The 21,166-nt window shown below is 30.9% G+C and overlaps 1 protein-coding gene across 1 annotated transcript in view; it reads left to right on the top strand.

Annotated features, from left to right (window-relative positions):
* The window catches only part of LOC118183557 (uncharacterized), a 166,059-nt gene that overhangs the window by 19,346 nt on the left and 125,547 nt on the right, over positions 1 to 21,166 (top strand). The window contains exon 2 of the mRNA XM_085807772.1: positions 10,615 to 11,695. Coding sequence (XP_085663898.1) covers positions 10,734 to 11,695 — 962 coding nt within the window. The 5' untranslated portion in view covers positions 10,615 to 10,733. The remainder of the gene's footprint in view (positions 1 to 10,614; positions 11,696 to 21,166) is intronic.

Raw genomic sequence — 21,166 nt, 5'->3', positions numbered from 1 at the left:
CATGTACGCTTACATATTTGCCATACAAGATTTGCATTTTTATCTAGAAACGGTTTTTTCCTTCAGTTCTTTTCATGCAATTCGATAAAATATGCAAATTCTCTTAATTTATTTCACTAGTGTAGTTGCCAGAAATGGAATTATTTGCAGTTTTGTTTGTTACTCTGACAATGCCTGCAGTGGATAGTTTGAAATTGATTAAATTATTACATATATGCTTACATGATATAATTTAAGAAATTAAATTACCAATTAAAAAAAATGTCATTGCATGATTTTTTAATTCAAATTTCATCTATATTTCATAAATTAATTTACTGTTTATTGCAAGCAAGTCACATTTCTTAGGGCATAGGACCTCAAGTAGCTCATAAGCCGCAGTTTGGCCAATGCCTACTATATACCATAGCTAATGAAGGTAAAATTTTTAGTCCAAAAATTCGATAATGAGTTTTCAGTGAATAAGCATTAATTAAGGTCCCCGCAACACATCTTTACGATAATGTCTGTATGTGTGTGACTTTTTTTATCCACGGTAACTCAAACTGGTAATATCAAACAGAAGCCGATGAAAACCTGTTTACACCAGCAAAACTTTAAAAACAAGAAGCTCACATGAACTTGGTATCTCTGCTTAAGAGGAAAAAAATGCACTTGGTATTTTATAACTTCCCACCAACCTATGTACATAGGTTATGTTTTTTTTATCCAAAAATTCGATAGTGAGTTTACTTTGAATGGGTATAAATTAGGGTCTCCACAACAGGTTTTTAGTATTTTTATGATGATGTGTGTCTGTATGTCTGTGATGATTTTTTTCACCCATAATAACTTGTATAAATGAATGAACTTGTATAAATGAAAAGTATGAAGCTTCCAAACATTTCTGTTTTCTGTATTTAAACTTTTTACATTCATATAAGGAGTTAGATGTAAGATAGAATTGGGCTACCAGAAGTGGCACTTTACACAAAGCCCATAAAAGCCTTTAAAATGGACAACTGGAAGTATGTTGAAGCTCATAACACTTTCCTAATGAAAACTATATTAAAGTGTAATCCAAAACTTTCCAATTTAATTATTTTAAGACGACAGGAACAACCCACTAGATTTTGGTTAAATTTGTTAAACCAGAAGTCATACTTTACTTGAAGCTCTGAACAGACTTTAAAAAAAGCATATATCATAATGTAATCTAAAACTTCTGAAATTTGGTATTTAAAATGCTTATGTGATTGACGACAACATATTGCCTTTACAAGCTTTGCATTAAATGTATTCTTGGAATTATACTAAATGTACTAAGAATAAGCTCATTATGAAGCAATTAAATGTATTTGCTTCAATCTTCAATTTTCTGTTTGTTTCGCTGTGTCTAATCACTCTTCAAATAAAATGATGCTGCCACCAAATGTTATCGCTATGTATTATTTTTTAGCATAATTTAGCAAATATAAATAGTCTAGTGAACATAAAATAAGCACTAAAACTATTAATACTGTATTGGGGATTCTAAACATGTACTGAATTTAAGACTTTTGTTGAATTTTATGTGATGTAAGTAGGAAGAAAGTGATATTTAATACGTAATGTTAAAAGGTTAAGTAAGAAAGCTGTTTGTGTCTTATTAAGACACTTGAGCACTGATATAAACAGAAAAGACTGAAAAAGAAATGTATGGCAACACATAATACTGTATCGAAAATTCTGTAGGTATGCTGCTTTTAAAAACTTTCTGATTGTTATGCCATTCGTTTCTAATTCTGAAACACTATATGATTCATAATGATGAACATGATGTACGGTAAAAGTCTAATTCTCCTGCATTCTAGAAAGCTGAAGTAAATGGAATATTTTGAAATTTTAGAAACTTTCTTTAAAACTAAGCAAATTTGTAACTTTGTTATAAAGCAGGAATAGGAGCATGATTCAAATCAAACAAACAAAACAAAACAAAAACTGTTGCGAACAATGTGATTTAGTGCCAGTAATGGATAAGCATGTGTAACACCTTGGCTTTATTTAAACCTGATTAATTCTAAGGTGGTTAAATTTTTTAATATAAAATAAATGAATAAAAAAATTGTAAGTAAACTGTTATTTATCTGTTATTCAGTAAGATTTTGGAAAAATGATTGAAAATTTGGGACTTGTCATTATTGAGACACAATAGAAGATTTTTAAAATAATCTGGATATCAAGAAAAGTATGACTTGCATGAAAATACATTAACATTGGCTCTACAACAAAACAAACACACAAAAAAAATCAAGCGAGTTAAGGATTTTTTTAGTCCAAAGGCGCTTTATCCCTGAAGGACTATTTTTTTGCTTTGCGATTTTGCGTTGAACCACTATAAACGGCGAATCACTTTTCAGACTGTAGCCACCAAATCTTAGAGTTCTGCATTATATTTGAAGAAATTAAATAATGAAAAATCTGCATAAATGTATATATATTTCTTGCATTATGATAAAACAATGGTACGTAGAGCCATCGAAGTTTGAATGATGTAATTCTCCTATGAATATGGGCATGTGGAAGACCCAATTTGGAATTTGTTTTATTATCAATTTCATATTTTGTAAAACTTTAACGAATTTTTGATTAACAAAATCAACGATTTAAAATCGAGCAATGGCAGCACTCTGGAGGGAAGACCTTTTTGTCTGCAGTACATAGAAATGTGTATGGGAAATTCTAAAGATATACTCATTTTGAAGTTATTTTGTGACATTGCTGTTGAACTGAATTTTATGGTTTAAGTGCAAGGAATATGATATTTAATAAATAAAGATAACACATAAAACTTTGGACCCCTTTGAACATAATTTAAAATCTGAAACTTTTCAGATTTTTTTTTTTAAATTTAAATTTTATTTTTTCCTACTTTCCTAACGGCCTTCCGTAGGGCCCAGCGCTTCTGATTTTAGAAATTAAGCCCTGACAGCAAAAGAAAATTAAATATTTAATCATATGTGTACCACAACGTAATAGTCAAAACAAAGTGAATTATTTCCATCCAAATATGCATTGCAAAAGTTCCTATCGCAGCACTGCTCAGTTCACGTGATTCAATGCCATGCGACGCTTCATACTATACTCGATTCTACCAAAAGTAACGAGTAACGATACAATAGTAACAAGTATTGTTTCATTGAGTAACAAATACATACGGTATACAATTTCTCATTACTTTTACAGCACTAGTGCGTAATATGTCAACTTTGAGTTACCATACTCAGTTATTTATTGCTCATTTGGCTCACACACAGTACACATTTTCACACAATTTTCCATCATCCAAATTTGAATTCATATTTGTTTAGAGAAGCAATAAAAAGAGAAATGTATTAGTACTAATACATTTCTCTTGTAGTAATTTAGCTATTTGTAGCTAGATTAGTACTATAATAATTTAGCTACTTGTGTAAGTACTAATACAAGCACTGAAGATATAAGCATGCATGGAAATGGCTCACAGCATACAAAAAATCAAAAGCGAGTAAGCATTTAAACAAAATAAGCAAATATTTCATAAAGCAATTAAAAAACTATTAAGATAAAGGGCAGTGGAACAGATAATGATATCAGTGTGATTATGATATATATAAATTTTAACTACACAATCATGTGAATAAGATTGTTAAGTAATGTCTGTATAAAAAAATAAAAAATATAATAAATTAATTCAGAATAGAAATAAAAAATTAATATTCATATGAAAGAAAGAAGAAAGCAACTCGCAGGATGTGAGCGTATGTATGTCACTCATATAAGCGTGCTCACATCATATTTTTGGGAATACAATTTAGTAGTTCCTTATATGCTCCTTTTGAAAATTGGAATCTACGCTGTTTCATGTAATCCTTTTGTTTCGAAGAAACCTTTCCTGAAGTTAAGTTCTTTGCTAACAAGTTGGAAAATTCATAATCAGAATCATTTTAAAGAAACCATTTTAAAATCGTAAAGCATCCCATTGATGTTGCTTTATGCAATTGCTTCTAGGTAGCCACTGCGTAAGAAAAATGGGAATAAATTTTAAAGGTTTCTCGCTATAATTTCATCAGTTTATGCAGCTCCATATAGGGAACACTGTGCAAAACAGACATGTAGAAACAATTATATGTTGCTTTGAGCAAATAATCTTTATTATGTAATTCCCGTAATGTGGGTTGACAAGCTAAGGACATCATTTATATTATAAATGAGTTATGCTTTTTCATGCGTGTGTAAAGACTGATATATACTCACATATGACATGCACCATCAGTTGCAATAGCAAATCATTGTTGAATATTGATATCAATATTGGATGCAAAAATTTTTAAGAAACGGCAACAGGAATTAAACCAATCATTAACACACAATCTGATTACCTTTTCAGTTATAATAAATATCTAATACGCAAGCACAAATATTTCACGCAAGAAATCTCTCTCTCTCTCATCTCATCAATGATAGGAGAAGAAAGTGTGATCCTTAATATTTTCAATTTGTTCTTGTGGCAGTGCTGATGCTAATAATAGAAAATCAATTTAGATCTATGCATTTAAAAATGTTTCATATTTACTGCCATTGATGAAAAATTCAATGATAGAAATTAATTTATTACTGTTCTTGTTGTTGTTACTTATGCTCACTGGTCTGACAGTAACATCAGCCCAAGCCACGGATTTTTGATTAACATATTCAAAGATTTAAAAGCGAGTGATGGCAAGATTCCATCGGGGAGGGGGACTTTTTTATCTCCAGCATGCGGAACTGTGTATCAAATATTATAAACATATGCTCAGTTTAAAATTATTTTGTGGCATTGCTATTGAACTGAATTTTATGGTTTAAGTGCAAAGAATATGATACTTAATAAATAAAGTTAGCACACCAAATGTTAAAAAAACGCCCCTTTGAACATAATTTAAAATCTGAAACTTTTCAGATCTTTTTTTTTTTTTTTTTGTATTTTATGTTCATAATTTGTAGTAATATTTAGTTAGATAATAATACATTAACTTGTATTATTATCTAACTAAATAAAAAGCAAAATGTTTTTCAAACTTCTGCCAGAATGACTGATACAAGTGTGACAAGATCTCTGCCAAATTTCATTTTTGGTGGAATTTAGTAATAAAATATGATATTTTACTGCAGTTTTAATGTCTGAAATGGCCTTGTCCTTTCAAAATCTCGCATAATTTAAATGTGGAGGTTTGATAACAAATAAAGTGACTCTTTTTGTAATTTTAGATTGAATTTCTTTTCTACCATTTATTTGGCTCTTCTAGTGTAACCTGCATTTTCTATGTACTCAGTTATCCATAATTTTCATGCATCTGGAATTCGGCATTTCCCAAAACTTTCCAGATAGTCAAGCTTGTACCATACTACAATCAGTGCGATATTTTCAAATCAAAAGACGAGAATGGATTTGTACATGAGGCTATATAGTTATTGTTGTGCATTGTTTTGGAGAATGAAATTTTTAAAAAAATTGTGTTTATAATAATGTAAATAGCGAGAGATCAACTTTATAAACAAGATTTTATTTGCAAATGATCAACTGGTAGTTGATAGTTTACTTAAAACTCATTGCTATTCCACCACTTCTATAATTCTAAGTCTTAACATCGAATTTGCTGGGAAATGCTGAGCTGATTGGTGAAATATAACAATTAAGAAGTAATTTTATTAGACTTTCATTTCTAAACTATATCTCTATTTGTTGGTATAAATACGTACAATATGATCTGGAAGGATATGGATGTAATTTTTAGATTGAAGCTAGGCATTTTAAGTAAACAGATTTTATGCTAGTGGATATTAAATTGAAATATTTGATTTCGGGGATTTTTAAAAGAATGTGGAAATCCAGGGAAAACCTGTGTTTGACAAAGTACAAGGAAGAAATTAGTAAAAGGAAGTCTCACCTAATGAATAGAAGTGATTGATTGTGAAAGGAATCAAGTGATACATTCAAAAGTGAGTTTATAGATGTATCATCAAACAATAAATTTTACCAAAAAAATGCTTCGGTCATAAGATTATAAGGAAAAGGCTGTAAAATTCTGGCATAGTTAAACGGGGGGGGGGAATGGGAAGTTTCAGTCTGTCTAAAATTTCAGAAGGTAAAAATTAGCAGTTTTTTTTATTGTTTGCAGATAGAACTTCAAAAATCTGGCTATCAGGAAAATATTTTAATAGAAATGGAGAACATTTTAAGGGAAACTGACATGTATTCACATTACACATGTGAAAATATACTCCCATACTGATGTACCTGGGATTTAAAACAGTTTTGTTCCATGGTTTATCTGCTCTGCCACTGATGGGCTTGCACTTGAAATTTGATTCAGCTTGTTGATTACAGTCAGTGTAAAACAGATTACTGCCTTGATATTATTTTTACTATTATTGTGTATTCACAGCCAGCTTACCTATTTTCTGCTTTTTAAATCTTCATTTATAATTTTATATTTTTGTTCCGTTAATTTATAAGCTAGTCTGTTGCCAGTAGCACTGTATCATCAGATCTCTCTCCTTTTTTTTTTTTTTTTTTTTTTTTTTTTTTTTTTTTTTTTTTTACCATTTTTGACTGCCTGTCTATAGGATATTTGCAGCTCGATTTTTCTCTATTATATATTTCTGGATGAACAAAATCATAATGTATTTTTGCAGAAAAATTGTGAGCTCAGAGTTCGAGGGTGTTCTTTGATTGAGAAGTATCCATTCCCAAGGCAAACAGCCCTAAAGTGTTTTGCCATAATCCAAATAATATAACAGTTTGGTAGATTTAAAAATGAAGTAAATAGTTTTACTTTGTGTATCGAATATTAGCAGCTAAATTTGATACTGTTATGTATATTTAGATGATCGGATTCATATCTATTTTTTTCAGAAAAATTCTAAGTTCAGAGTTGAAGGGTTTTCCTTGATAGAGAAGTATCCATTCCTAAGGCCCTAATGTGCTTTGCCTTAGTCTAAATAATGTAACAGTTTTGTAGATTTAAAAATGAAGTAAATGGTTTTCCTTAAATTATAATATTGAGTGATTTTAACAAATGGTTATAAACACCTGTTTTCTTTTAATTCATTGTTGAGGTTTACAAAATAGTGAGGCAAAGATAATTTAAATATGTATTAATAATCACAAATATGTACAATTGTATAGTAAAATTTAAAAATTGTTCTCAGTATTCATAGCACCATAACATTTTATGATTAAAAAAAAGGCATGTAGTATCAATATTTATAGCATTTCATTTTACTGAATAATTGGAGATGGGCTACTAAGTGAATAAAATGTGCTGTTATTTGACCCCTGGAGCCATTTTCCTGTTCTAGATTCTGAGATGTATTACAGCCCATTTCTGTGTTTACCTCCATGATTGTGACATGGGAAACCATAATCTGGTTCTTTTCTAAATCTTTGTTCAACACTAGAACCGCAGGACTTTCGATATACCCAGAACCATGGTTCGGCTCAATTTGACCCTAGATTGAAAACACCTGAAAATATGCACAAGCAATTACTTTAGTTAACTAAAACATTTTATTTTTATGTAGCAATCAATATTTTTCAGAATTTACGTTGAATATTTTATATAAATCAATGAAAATAACCTAATTTTTTAAAAATATTATTATTGAAAATTTTATTTCTATAAGTATAATAACGTGTATTTTAAACAAAATAAAACATAATTTTTCTAATTTTGATGGAAAAACAGAGTATATATCATTTAAATAAAATTAGACATAATTGTAGAGGGAAAAAAAAAAAAAATTACCAGTTACTTGCTAGTTTTACAGATTTTTTTTAAACCAATTTATTGTATGCATTGTGCACAAAATTTAGTATTAAGTTTTCTACATTTACCACAAATGGGGGCTTTGCATTTTGACAAATATCTTGGGTTTTATTTTCACATTTTAAACTGTGGCATCGAACTCTTTTACGCTTAACTTCTTGTTGTCCACCGTTTTCAGTGGTTGCTATACACCCATATGTCACCTTTTTTTGCCATGAGAGAACAAACTTTTCTCTCAGTTCTTCAACTAAGTCTTGAATGAATTGGCGTATACTTACAGATTTTCTAGATATGGCTTTGTATAAAATCCAGGCGTCGTTGATAGCAACAAGATCCAAAACCTGCACCGTCCATCTATGTGAAACAGACTTTACATTATATTTCCTTTGTCATTTGGTCAATCCGTCCACACCGAATTTAGTTGTGTTGTAGTAAACAATTGTATCAGGCATTTTTTGGGACTATCTACAATTTCTACAGTTGGATGAAGACTACTTAGCAACAAAACGTTTTGATCTTTTTTCCCTTGATAAACAGTTAGACTGATGTCTTTTTACGTGTTAGTACCGCAGTCGCATGCAATGTGGATTTTGACATTTTTGCAGAGACTGGTATTTCTTTTCCTGAGCATTTTACAGTTCCTACAAGGCTGGTGATTTTGAATTTCAATGCTTCTGCAAGCCTCAGTGTTGTGAAAAAGTTATCTGTAGTGACATTTCTGCCTTTGTTTTCATATGGACTTAATAGTCGCAGTACTACATGTTCAGAAAGAGAAACATTTGATTTATCTTTTCCAAGATACGGGAATCCATTTATTAGATATTTTGAGTCAACATCTGCAGTTAACCAGAACTTGATTCCAAATTTATCTGGTTTGTTTGGTATGTATTGAGAAAACCTACACCTAATTTTTGTAGGAAATAACTGTTTATCTGCAGTTATATTCGGACCAGGTGTATAGTTAGTTTGGCAATTTTCAATGAAATGATTCCAAATATCGGAGATAAGGGCAAATTTGACTGTCTCTAGACGCTTTGTTGTCATTGACTTTATAACGAAACGTGAGAATCTCGGTATTTTACGAAATTTGTCTCTTGTCACTTTGTCAAGTGCACACGTCTTTTCTTAGAACTTTTGATTTTTCTTTTTATCTGATAATTTATCAATATTATTGCAATGAGTAGGTCCAGTGGTTGTCAGGGCACTGCCAGAGTCATCATCACTTTCATTTTCTTCATCTGAATTCAAATTTTCATTAGCTAGCAGGTATTCATCGTCACTACTCAAAATCGAAACACTGTCATCATCATTATCATCATCTTCTGAATCATTTTCAGATAATTGTTGTAAGTATTCCAAAGCTTCTTGAACAGTGTTGAACAGTCCAGGACGACGTCGTGACATCTTATCTATCCTTATGATAAATATAGAATAAAAGCAACTTAAAAAAAATCCTTTGAAATATTTGTTTAATTTTTCTTTGCGTTTCAAACCAAACATTTTGACCTTGACTGAAAGCCTGTACTATTCTCCTCCTGGTGCAGTGCATTTGAAGAATTTGGGGATGAAACAGATATACTTTACAGCTTCTTCCGAGAAAATGCATCTGTTTTTCGTCATTTAGGCATAAACATTTCTTGCGGGTCAAATTGACCCTCTTCGCGGTATAAGTCTTAATAATCGGAAATTTATTTGTTACCCATTTCCAAATTCAGTAAGTTGTTGTTTACCTTAAATTATTAAAAGTCATAAAAGAATTTTTTTTCAATTATTACTTTTCGCGTGGTGATAAATTAAACATTGGTTTTGGTCAAATTGAGCCGCTCTGCGGTTCTATTGTTAAATACCTAGCTTTCTTCATTGTCAGAAAAGTATCAACTTCTGTATCACATTCCCAGTCCAGCGAAAAAGCAGTTTCTCAATCTCTGAAATTGGACACATCCTCTTGTTGGTTTCTGACCTTCAATGTTACCACACTTTTCATGCTTTCAACTATTCAAACTTTATAGGAGTCACTATAGAAATAGTTAGATTTATAGCCCAAACTACTGTTTGTATAAATTTTTTGTCTTCATACATATGTATTATTTTCAACATTTCCTCTTAAAATAATTTTAGACATTTGCTTTTAGGTTTATTACTAGGGCATTTGGATTTACATTTTGAATTTGTTTTAAGTGTAAATAAACAATTACTAAAGGTGTTAAACGGGTAACTAAGTACATGACTGTCATTTTGATGAGAGTATGGGTCTTAAAAAGAAGGAATAGGTTTTAAAAAGAAGGATGTAGAAAGTTCTGACTTCTTATTACTTTCAATTTGAAATGTTATGGCTTTTGGACTAGCAAATATAGCTGCAAATTCACATAGTTGGGGGATTTCTGTATTCAGCATGTAAACTTTTTGGGGGGGACTGAATGTTTTTACTTATTCATTTTTGTATAGCACGCAAGTGTTATTTTTATCATTTGTTTTAATAAAAGTAATCTTCAGTTTTAATTGTAGACATGTGTAATCGATCCTAGCAATACTTAAGATTTGCTGAACTAAATTAAAATGTAGTAATTCCTTCTGGCTTTATTGTATTTAATTGATTATGAGCTGCCAAATGAACTTGTCAGCATTTGAATTTTGCATTGCTTTTGGGCATTAAATTTAACAATGATCCTGAAACTTCTTATTGGCATTTCATGCATGTTTAAAGAAATGGTATAAAAGGAAAAAAACTTATTATTAAAATCATACCTGTCTGCTTAAAATTAAAACATTATTATTATTTTAATTTTTTTTTTTTTTTTTTTTGTAGGATGGCTGCAAGTTCTGGTGATGGAACCAACCACTATGAATACTCAATGGAAGATGAATTTTTAAATTTTGCATAAAATACACAACTTGTTCAGTGTATGAATAATTTTATTTGTGAATATGGATGCTGCACGTATCAGGTCATATAAACACAGTGATAGCAATATGTCAAATTTATCAATTAATTCAGAACTAATTCTTCGAACAGATATAAAAAATGCAACAAAAACAATTTTGGAAGATATTTGTAATGATTTTGAAAACTTGGATGTCATCACTTCAAAAAATAAATTTCTTTCATTTGATAAAGCAAGGGCAGCTGAAAATTTTCCAGAATGTAATGCAAATAAGGTTATAGATGTGAGTTTTGGTAGAGAAGAACAGTATTTGGCTGAGAAGGCTGTTTTGTATAATAATACTCTTCCACACCAGAATGATTTGCGAAAAAAAGATTTTGTGGATGATAGTTGTATAAAGTCTAATGGAACAGTGAATGCATTAGTGCCTGTGAAGGCGTCTATGCAGCAGCAAAACTCTGCTCTTTTTAATGTTGATTCTTCTTTAAATTCTGATAACAGCATGCAGGTTTTAAATGATTGCCGAGAACCGGACAAAATTACTCTGGTTTCTGATTCATATACAAATAACAAAGACCTTTCATCATCTCTTGCAGAATTAGCAGATGCTGAAATAGTTCAAACTGGTGATAATTCAGTCTCAATAATTATAACAAATCCTCGTTTAATAAAAGTTATGACTCCAAATTTAATAAATCCTGAAACTTCTGTTGCTACGGATGCAGCAAAACGTATTACAAATAGGAATGAAAACATTACAGAAGTTACTGTTGAATCACCTGTTACTCATGATGTTGGCTCTCAGGAAATCAGCATTTTAAAGCCAACTGGTATACCACCATTAAAGTTAAAAGTAAGTGTGATGCAAGAACCAGAAAGACTTCTCTCTGCTGCGTCTTCAAAAGCAAAAAAAAAATTTTCACATTGTCTCAGGAAAAGAACCTTTGTAACACGCAAAGGTAAATACAGAACTTTCAACAAGATTAATAAAGTGGAAAGCGTAAGGTAAGTTTATTTGTTATAAAATTTAAAAAAAAAAATGAGTTAAATTATTTAAAGTGCATAAATTGTTATATTTATTTCCCGATTAGCTCATAGCTCAAAATATCCAAGGTTGCGCCTTCTTCTGTGCGGGAAAGTAAATATTTGTCATTTCATTTGAGTCATTAGAAATATTGAATTATGATCGTAATCTAGTCATTATAAGTATTGAATTATGATCGCCATACCCATAGAATTTTGAACAGAAGATTCAGTTCTGAGGCATTTTTAAATTGATTTTGATAATATTTGGGATAAATCACAGGGTTTCATTGATTTTAATCAGCAGATTTCATTTTAAAATTAGTTAAAATCAGGTATTTTTAAGGGTGGAAAAAAGAAATGTGTTAAAATCAAAGATGATCTGTAATGCTTTCAAAAAAGTTTGAATTATTGTAAAATCTTTTTTAAGAAATAAAATTTTTAAGCCATTTTAGCATAGTGCAAGATAGTGTATCAACTCCATGGTCTAGTCTCAAGCGTAAATGGGATGATTAATATGCTAATTCAAACCACACACTCCTCAGACATTTAAAATAGATCGTCAAGTATAAATTTTTTTCCGCTGCAAGTGGATCATTTTGTGATGTAGAAAACTCATTTCATAAAATTAATAATTTTGTTTGCTGGGCATCTATTTTCTTTTATTGAGAAAAATAATACAGTACAAAGTCTGAGATCCAGACTCGTCGGGACTTCAGCAGTTGCGAATTTGGGATTTTTCCGGATATTAGATCATCAGTTCATATCCAGAAAAATGTCATGTAGAAATTAAAATGATGAAATCGTATGAAATAATGAAGCATTTATGATCCAAAGGGTGTCAACATTTACGGAAAAAAAAAGGTTTAATATTTGTTTACATTAAGGACAATTGTGAACCTGGCCTTGGAGGTAATAGACATTATCCCCAAAAATGCTACCAAGATGTTTACAGATGGCAGCAAAATTGCTAACTATGTAGGTAGCGGTATTTATATTGAGATCCCATTTTCTCCTGAAAAGTTTGCCAAGGTATTTTGCAGTATATATTGCCAGAAAAGACAAGTTTCATCAGCATTGTAAATTGCTCTGGAGATAACTTTTCACTATTAATAAGTTCAATGAATTCATCTGCAGACAGTTCAGTAGCTGAAGCTTTTTCACCTGAAATTTTTAATTGCCTTATACCATGGCGATTTTTAAATTTGGTTAACCAATGTGTCGAATATGTGCGCTCAGTCTTTAAGTTAACTTCTTCGTAAAATATTTTGACTTGAGCCATTAGCACTGTATCTATCAATGGAACACCATCGCCGAGATGTTTTCTGACACATTCAATTATCAATTTGTCATGATCATCCATCCCTTCTAGCATAACAAATAATTTGTTTTATTCATTGCGAGTGGGGTGTCGGAATCGCAAAAAGTTCCTTATCATCCTGTTTCCTTATGTTATATACAGTTTAATTTCCAATGTCATACTCGCTGTATGATTTTGAGATGGATATACCCTTTTTCCATTTTTTGTAGCAATTCCACTTTTTGTTTAATGGAAATCGTAGCATGCTTTCTGTTTGTAAATCCTTTTGAAGCTCCAGAATTAGAAACTCTTTTCGACATAATCAAAAGTTCAAACTTTATTTTTCATAAAATTGCTGTAATAATAACGGCCAGTAAACAGTAATAAGCTGGATCAAACAGAAAGTTAAGGAAGAGGGCAGTTTGCTGTATTAACTTAAATTCCTTGGAATCAGTAAAGAATAATTTTAGCCTAGCTTAATAATGTCTGCTATACATTATTGGCTATGCGTCATGAGATCGACCAAAAAAGATAAGTTCTTCCACTAAATTTTGTACTGCTTTTATCGTTCACTAAAGCAGTTAGGCCTGAATTGTATTAATTTAGTTATTTATTATACTTATGTCTATTTTTTCTGCATGCTTAAAGCTTATCCGAGTCCTGAATAAATTGCACATATACATTTCTGCTTATCGAGGGTTGGTGCTAGATATCTTACTGCCTGATGATGATCTCTGAGGGTCCTAAATTCTGCTACCAAGTGCCTCCTTAGGTTCTAAATTTTTGCTGCTCCTAAATTTTGGGTCTCGGTGTTTTCACTAAATTCTAAAAATTTTTCTGCTTGGTGCATCTCTAAATTCTAAAAATTTTGTCTTCCTTAAATTCTGCCGCCCTGTGTGGCCATACAAGCTGTGGCGCCAGTTCTAGGTTTACGTAAATAAAAAATCAGTTATTCATAATTCAAATAGCACTAAATGTAAACTTTTCGTCTGTGAGTATCGTTAACAAAATATATTTTTAGCACAGGGAAAGAAACTTTTATTAAATTTTTCTTTGTCAACATTTCTTAAGCATACATTTTTTAAATGCATAAATTTACAGCATAAATTTCTTTCTTTCCTTGTCAACATATCTTAAATCTGTAATCATAGCCAAACATAATGTTGACATAAAAAGTTACCATGATTTTACCTATTCCAGAGTTGCCAACTGTCCCGATTTTCGACCGCTCTCCTGCCAACTCGATTTATAATATATTTCTCCCGACTTTTTCTTATTCTTAAAATTTCTCACGATTTTTATGCAACTTGGCTTAATACTTCGATATATGAACAAAAAAAAAAAAAGTGATTTTGGACGTCTGAAAGCAATTGAATTTTCTCCAGATTATATCTAAAACAAAACCTTGCGAATCAGATAAGAATTTCTGCTTTGTGAGTGAGAGCATACGTATACAGAAACATCGTTCTCCAGTTCTCCAATGGGCATCAAGCTCCACTGCGTGTCATCTGGCATATATTTAGCCAATGATCATAAAGCAAGCTCGAGGCTGTTATTTGGATGTTCTTTAGTTATTTCGTTCATCTTGTCCTGAGTTGTGCGAGTACACATGCCTTTGGGAAATAGTTTTAGAATTTATCATCTTTTGTTATGTCTGCGAGAAAGGCGAAATACTCGTGTGCGTTTCAAAAATCGTACACAGTTTACTTTCCTTCCATTATTTCCTCAAGGAAATGTAATAAATTTGCGATGTGTACCGTCTGTTGTTGCGCCTTTTTCGATTTCGCAGGGTGGAAGGGCGGATGTTCTCAAACATGTGCGTACCCAAAAAGACAAGGACAACATGAATTGTTAAAAAAAGAAAAAAAAAAATTGAATTTTTCTTTTGAAACAAAGGACCAAAAAGTTATTAATGCAGAATGTTTGTTCTCTGCCTTTTTACTGGAGCACAACCTGCCGCTGAATGTATCGGATCACGCTGCAGCTTTATTTAGAAAAATGTTTCCCGATAGTGAAATCGCTAAGAAATACTCAAGTGCAATTGTTTAAAGAAATAGGTTTGAAAAATAAATCTTCAGTTATTGATTGTATTAAAACAGCTCCGTTCTGCCTCTCTACAGATGGAAGCAATAATACCTATTCAAAACTGTATCCAACTGTTGTTTCTTTTTTTAATCCAGAGTTACCATGATTTGAAATTGAGTGCAGTTTACTTTCTGTTCCCACTTTAGAAGGACATTCGATAGGCTTTAATATAGCACAGCTAATTATTAAAACTTTAAAAGAAAATGCAGTCCTTCTGGATAATTGCTTAGCACTTGGTGCCGATAATGCACCAGAAATGGTAGGCTTGAAGACTGGTGTTGCAGGCATCTTATGAAAGGAAAATTCAGATTTGCAAATTACGAGGTGCACCTGTCACCTCTTAAATTTAGCAGCTGAAAAAGGGGCAGCTTCTTTACCAATAAATGTGGATGAACACTTTGTTGATAGTATTTATTGTTATCTTGAAAATTCTAAAAGGAAGGAAAAATTGAAATAGTTCCAACAGCTGCATAATACTGAAATGAGAAAAATTTTGAAACATGCGTGTACACGTTAGCTGTCTTTAAAGAAATGCTTTAAAGAATGCAAAAGTAGTGGAAGAACTTTCAGAAGAAGACAAAAATAAGTTTTATCTTTATGTTAGAAGTTACTTCTGTCGAGTATGCGATTACATACTACATAAATTTCCAGTCAACGATGAAGTGATTTTGCGTGCTAAAGTTGCTGATGTTTCTGCACTAGCAAATGCATCTTTTTATCATATAAGGTACTTTTTAGACAGATTTCCTGTGTTACTTCATTTAGTCATTAAAGATGATGATATTGATGTTGCCACTGATAAATATTGCAGTTGCAATTTTGCAGTTTACAATTAGAAAACTTTGATGAAGTTATAAAATCAGCTAGGATTGTGGAAGGAAAACTGAAAGGTGCTGCTGATGGAATTTTAAAATATAGTGAACTGTCTAGAATTATGTTGGCCATCTTGACAGTTCCCCATAGTAATGCAGATTGTGAGAGGATTTTCAGTGTTGTTGCGAAAACGAGGACTAAATTTAGATCTAGTATTAGTGATGACACATTAGAAAAACATTTATTAGCGAAAGCAGGCCTACGTGGCAATTGCTATGAACAAAATTATGAAGTTTCTTAATGAAAGCAAAATCTGCCACTGTTCATAACATTTGTACGAAAACTGATTAAAGTGTTTTTTTTTTTTCTTTCTTTCTTAAACGATGCAAGTAATAAAAATATTTTTTATGTGTAAGGTATTTTTGTGTTGCTTGCATTTAAGAATTAGTAACTATTTAAAGTTAATTCATTATTAAAAACTATATTTTTATCATTTAAAAAGTCTTTTCAACATTGTGAAAAATCTCCTGATTTCTTAAAAAAATCTCCTGATTTTCAGTGTCCCAGGTTGGCAAGTATGCTATTCGATTACTAATAAAATAAAATAATTTAGGCATCGCTGCATTAGTCATTACTCAAGTTATCATGTGTTGATAAACGTGCGGTGATGAAAGCAACACATAATCAGTTGGCGTAGGTGATATAAAATGTTAGTAGTATAAAAGAAACTATGTTTCTATGTAGAAGGTTTCGGTTTGAGATATATATACCAAGCAGACACAAAACACAAACATATCACACAAATTTATCCTAAAATGGTTATTTCTTGAATAACGAGGTATTTTGTTTAGAGCTACAGTGAAATTAAGAGTCAGAACTCTTCACATGTTTTATTATGTTGGAAAAAATCAAATGTGCATGCTTAAAGCATACAGGAAAAAAATTATTAAAAAAAGAGGTTGATGGTTGCTTTTTTGCAAAATAATCTAAAATCCACAGTGTGGATTTTAGATTATTTTTGGATATTGGACGTCCTGATCTTGGACTTTATACTATATATATGTTACAGTGAAACACCGAAATCTGGAGAATGTCGACGTTCACCGGTGAATGTCAACATTCACCTAGTCGTTTGGTGTATGTCCGAAATATTTCCCAAATACTCTTATTTCTGACTTACGCCGGTAAATGTCGATATTCATCATGTACTAATGGTGAATGTTGAACATATGATGATATTATATTTTCTTCTTTGTAATTCAGTCGCGAAAAAACACACTTAAGACCTAAAATAACATAAGAACTTAAAACACACAGTACATTCAAAATGAGAAAGGAAAATAATTGAAGTTAAAAACTTACTGAATTATACAGTACATTCTAAAGGAGAAAATAAAATAATAGTGATTAAAAAACTCACTAAATTATTTGATTCAAATCTTATTTATTGCAACAATTATGAGACTTTATGACCTCTCTTTTCGACCTACACCAGAGCATATTTGTGGTTGTCGACATACACCGGTGAGGATCCGAACGTATAAGAATGTAATGCAATATTCGATCTTTCACCGATGTATTTGGTGAATGTTGACATTCTCCAGTGAAAGTCAACATTCTCCAATTTCGGTCTTTCACGGTAACATATACACTACAGAGTCAGATATCCGTACTCATTGGGACTTCACTGAGTCCAGATTTGGGATTTTTCTGGATATCAGTTTCAATCTAATAAGATGACATAAAATTAAAGGTATGAAATTGTGCTTTATGCAGTAATGAAGCATTTATGACCTTAAGGGAGTGAAAACTTACAGGGAAAAAAAAATGCTCAATATTTATGTTTGCTTTGTCAAACATTCATTTCAGCCTATGTAGCTTTGTTTCTTATGCTAATAATTTGTTTTAATTCTATAAATGAGTTATGTAAATATAACGATTATTATTTAATATAAAGTATTTAACATAACAATTGATCTGTAGGTATATAAAATTCTTAGATTTTACATTATAACTCAGTAACCAATTGTGGATAGTTATAAAGCCTAGCTTATACTAGTTGTTATAAAATATATAATAATTAATATAAGTTAAATGTCTCATAGGTGAAGACATTTGCCTGCAAACAATTAATCAGATTATTAGTATATAGCCATGAACTTTTGATCTAATCAGTAATTTTCTTTTCATTTCACATGTATTTTTCTGTTAAAATATTTACTAATAAAATTAATTTCTTGTTCAATTACAACTTTCCATTGTTCAAGTTCTGTAATTGCCATGTCGAGAATTCTCACTAAGTTGTAAATTGAAATGTTTCGTTTTCAGCAACTTGTCTAACACTTTCTTCACTATCCATAGCGTTATTTTCTGGATTCGGAACCATGCCACAGATTTCACCATTTGTAAGCTGTGATGATTGGGGCATTGTCATCACAATGAAAAACTTTGTTGTGTCAGCTAAATATATTACCACTTCTCCATAAACTCCATAAATTGCAAAATTTTGCTTTTTCTTTGTAATATTTGAAAACCTTCAAATCATGACTATCACCGTGAAAGCTTAAGTTATATCTGCTATATACTATTTGTGATGTAGCATGAGATTGGCCTTAAAAAGCATTTTGTTTCATTAAATTTCACCTTGCTTTTATTGCATGCTGATAAAATTAAGCCTAAAGTTTAGCTGTTTCTGATATTTGTTCTTTATTTTCTTATATTTATATAAAAAAAAAAAAAAAAAAAAAGGGCTGGGCCGCAGATATTTTTCCAGAGAAAAAGCATTAACAAGTGAAAAGAAATACAGTCAAAAGTCGTTAATTCGGACACCCATAATCCGGATCTCAAAGCTACAAACTTTCTGCGCATGTGTCTTTTTGACGCATGCGCTTAAGACCTTTACGGCTGTGAATATGTGCGTGCGCAAAATACGTTTACGAATGCGCGTTTAATGTATAACAGACGGTATAAGCTAAAATTATCTAATTATCTATTTCAGTTAATGTTGCAGATTGCGTTGTTCCTTAATCTTCAAATTGGATTGGGCTTATTATTTTTTGCAGACTAACAATTTTATAAAAGTAAGCTTGAACTTTCGATTATGTCAAATAGAATTTCTGATATATATTTACTAATATGTAAAGGATCTACAAAGCGAAAGTATGTTTCGAAGTCCATTAAACAAAAAGTGGAATTGCTGCAAAAAATGGATAAAGGCATATCCTTTGTTTATCTAAACTTTGTTTATCTGTAACGCCGCGGCATGCAATGAATTGGAAGCTGATCTGTCAGCACTATCCTTATCTTCAGGGCAGATGTTTTTATTTTATTTGGCTTATAATTCCTTACTAAATGTAATATTTCATCTCGATGTACTCCGTCTTTGATATGATTTAAATCAAATTCCTCGTCATTATAATTCGCTGTCGATAGCGAAGAAAGTGACACGGAGGTTATTGAAAACGAAAAAATTTCGATTGACAAATTAGTCGGTATTCTCGACACAGCAATTATAGGACTTGAACAGTGGAACTTTGTAACTGAACAAGAAATTATGTCCGTTTATAGAATTAAAGAGAATGTACTATCACATAGAAAATGAAGTAACTTAAACAACTTACATTGAAAGAAATGTTTAATAAAGTAAACAAATAAATATTAAGCTTTTTTTTTTTGTAAATTTTGATACCCTTTAGATCATAATTGTTCTTTATTTCATAAATTACGGTTTCATATTTTTAATTTTATAATTTCTGCATGCCATCTTACCAGATTTAAACTAATGATCTATAATCCGGAATCGCCAAAGTTCCGACGAGTCCGGATTAACGACTTTTGACTGTATAAATTCAAAAATTCGAATCAAAATCCTGAGCAAAAGAATTTTTTTAATAATTGCAAAATGTAAGTTTTAAGTTTTTTGGAGTCCACGTAATTATGATTCAGGAAATACTTTTCAGACAAAGAATATCACAAATGTAAGAATTTTATATACCCATTACTTCTTTTGATTAATCATAATAAATCTCAAAAGCTCATAACACTAATTTTCATGTATTGTAACATCATATAGCATAACAAGATAACTCTTGCTGAAATTAGTTTCATTGTTCTTAGTTTTCATTTCTAATTTTCTTAGTCTATGCAAAACTGAAAGGCCCTGCTGTACCTCAAAATAAACATTTCTGTCTAATTGGGCATATCCACTTTGTCTGACTGGAATGTAATTTCACCAATAGCCACAGAGTGCTCAGCAGTTCCTTGAAAAGGCCTTCGTTCCTTACTTAAGGTAACTGGCCTTTCTTCAGTTGTAAAAAAACATTATTATAATAAAAAAAATTATGTGCTCAATTATAAAGTGAAAGCAGCCTACCGCAGCTGAGCAGTAAAATCTCTGAACACTGGTAGTTCGACTTGGATTCGATTCAGGTGAACGGGCTGGTTGCATAAGCGTTTTCATGGTTTTTCCCATGTGAGCACCAATTTCCCTTAGAAAGTCCTCCACAAAAGAGTCCCTGCTGTTGCCAGGTAGCTCCCATTTGCTTTTCCATAACCAATAAAGATAGCAAGAACAACAACAGCAAAAAAAAAAGGGGGAGGGGAAATTGAGGGCTTTTAACTTTGTATGAAGAGGGAAAAGGAATAATTATACAGAGGTAAAAAATAGCATCTGTTTCTGAGCCAGTACTTCAACATACTTTGTCTTTACATACTATTAGTACAATACATATTTATGCACTTTATGTATTCATTAATTATAACGTTATTTACTATAATTTCAAATTACTAATTTCGATACATTTCACTTTTAAATTTACTACCCATATTCAGTATCATAAATCATTAATATTTCTTATATTTGTTAAAATAATTTTCACTCGTAACAATCAATATTTGTTGTACTAATATTCAAAAGCAATTTTTATATCATTTTCTAGACAAAGTATGGAAAAAATATTTTCAAAATTATTTCATTCATTTTTCATATTTTACCTCATCATTTTTATTCGATAATTAAATATAATAATATATTCATTTTAATTACCTTCACTAAATAAAATAATAAAAAAAATATTTGATTAATTAATTCAACATTATTTCAAATTTTAATGTTTTTTCCCCCAAAACATAGCTATATTTTTAAAATCTGTTTCAGATAAAAAAAAAAATATGTAATTCAAAATTTTAACTAAAATTTCCCATGGCTTAATTCTTCATTTTAATTTGGGTTTTTCCTCTTTCTGTTCTAAAAATGG

The sequence above is a fragment of the Stegodyphus dumicola genome, chromosome X1, assembly GCF_044657685.1.
Source record: "Stegodyphus dumicola isolate Sdum_Otavi_A_Nest chromosome X1, ASM4465768v1".
Lineage (NCBI taxonomy): Eukaryota > Metazoa > Arthropoda > Arachnida > Araneae > Eresidae > Stegodyphus > Stegodyphus dumicola.
This window is presented reverse-complemented; position numbering and strand designations above follow the sequence as displayed.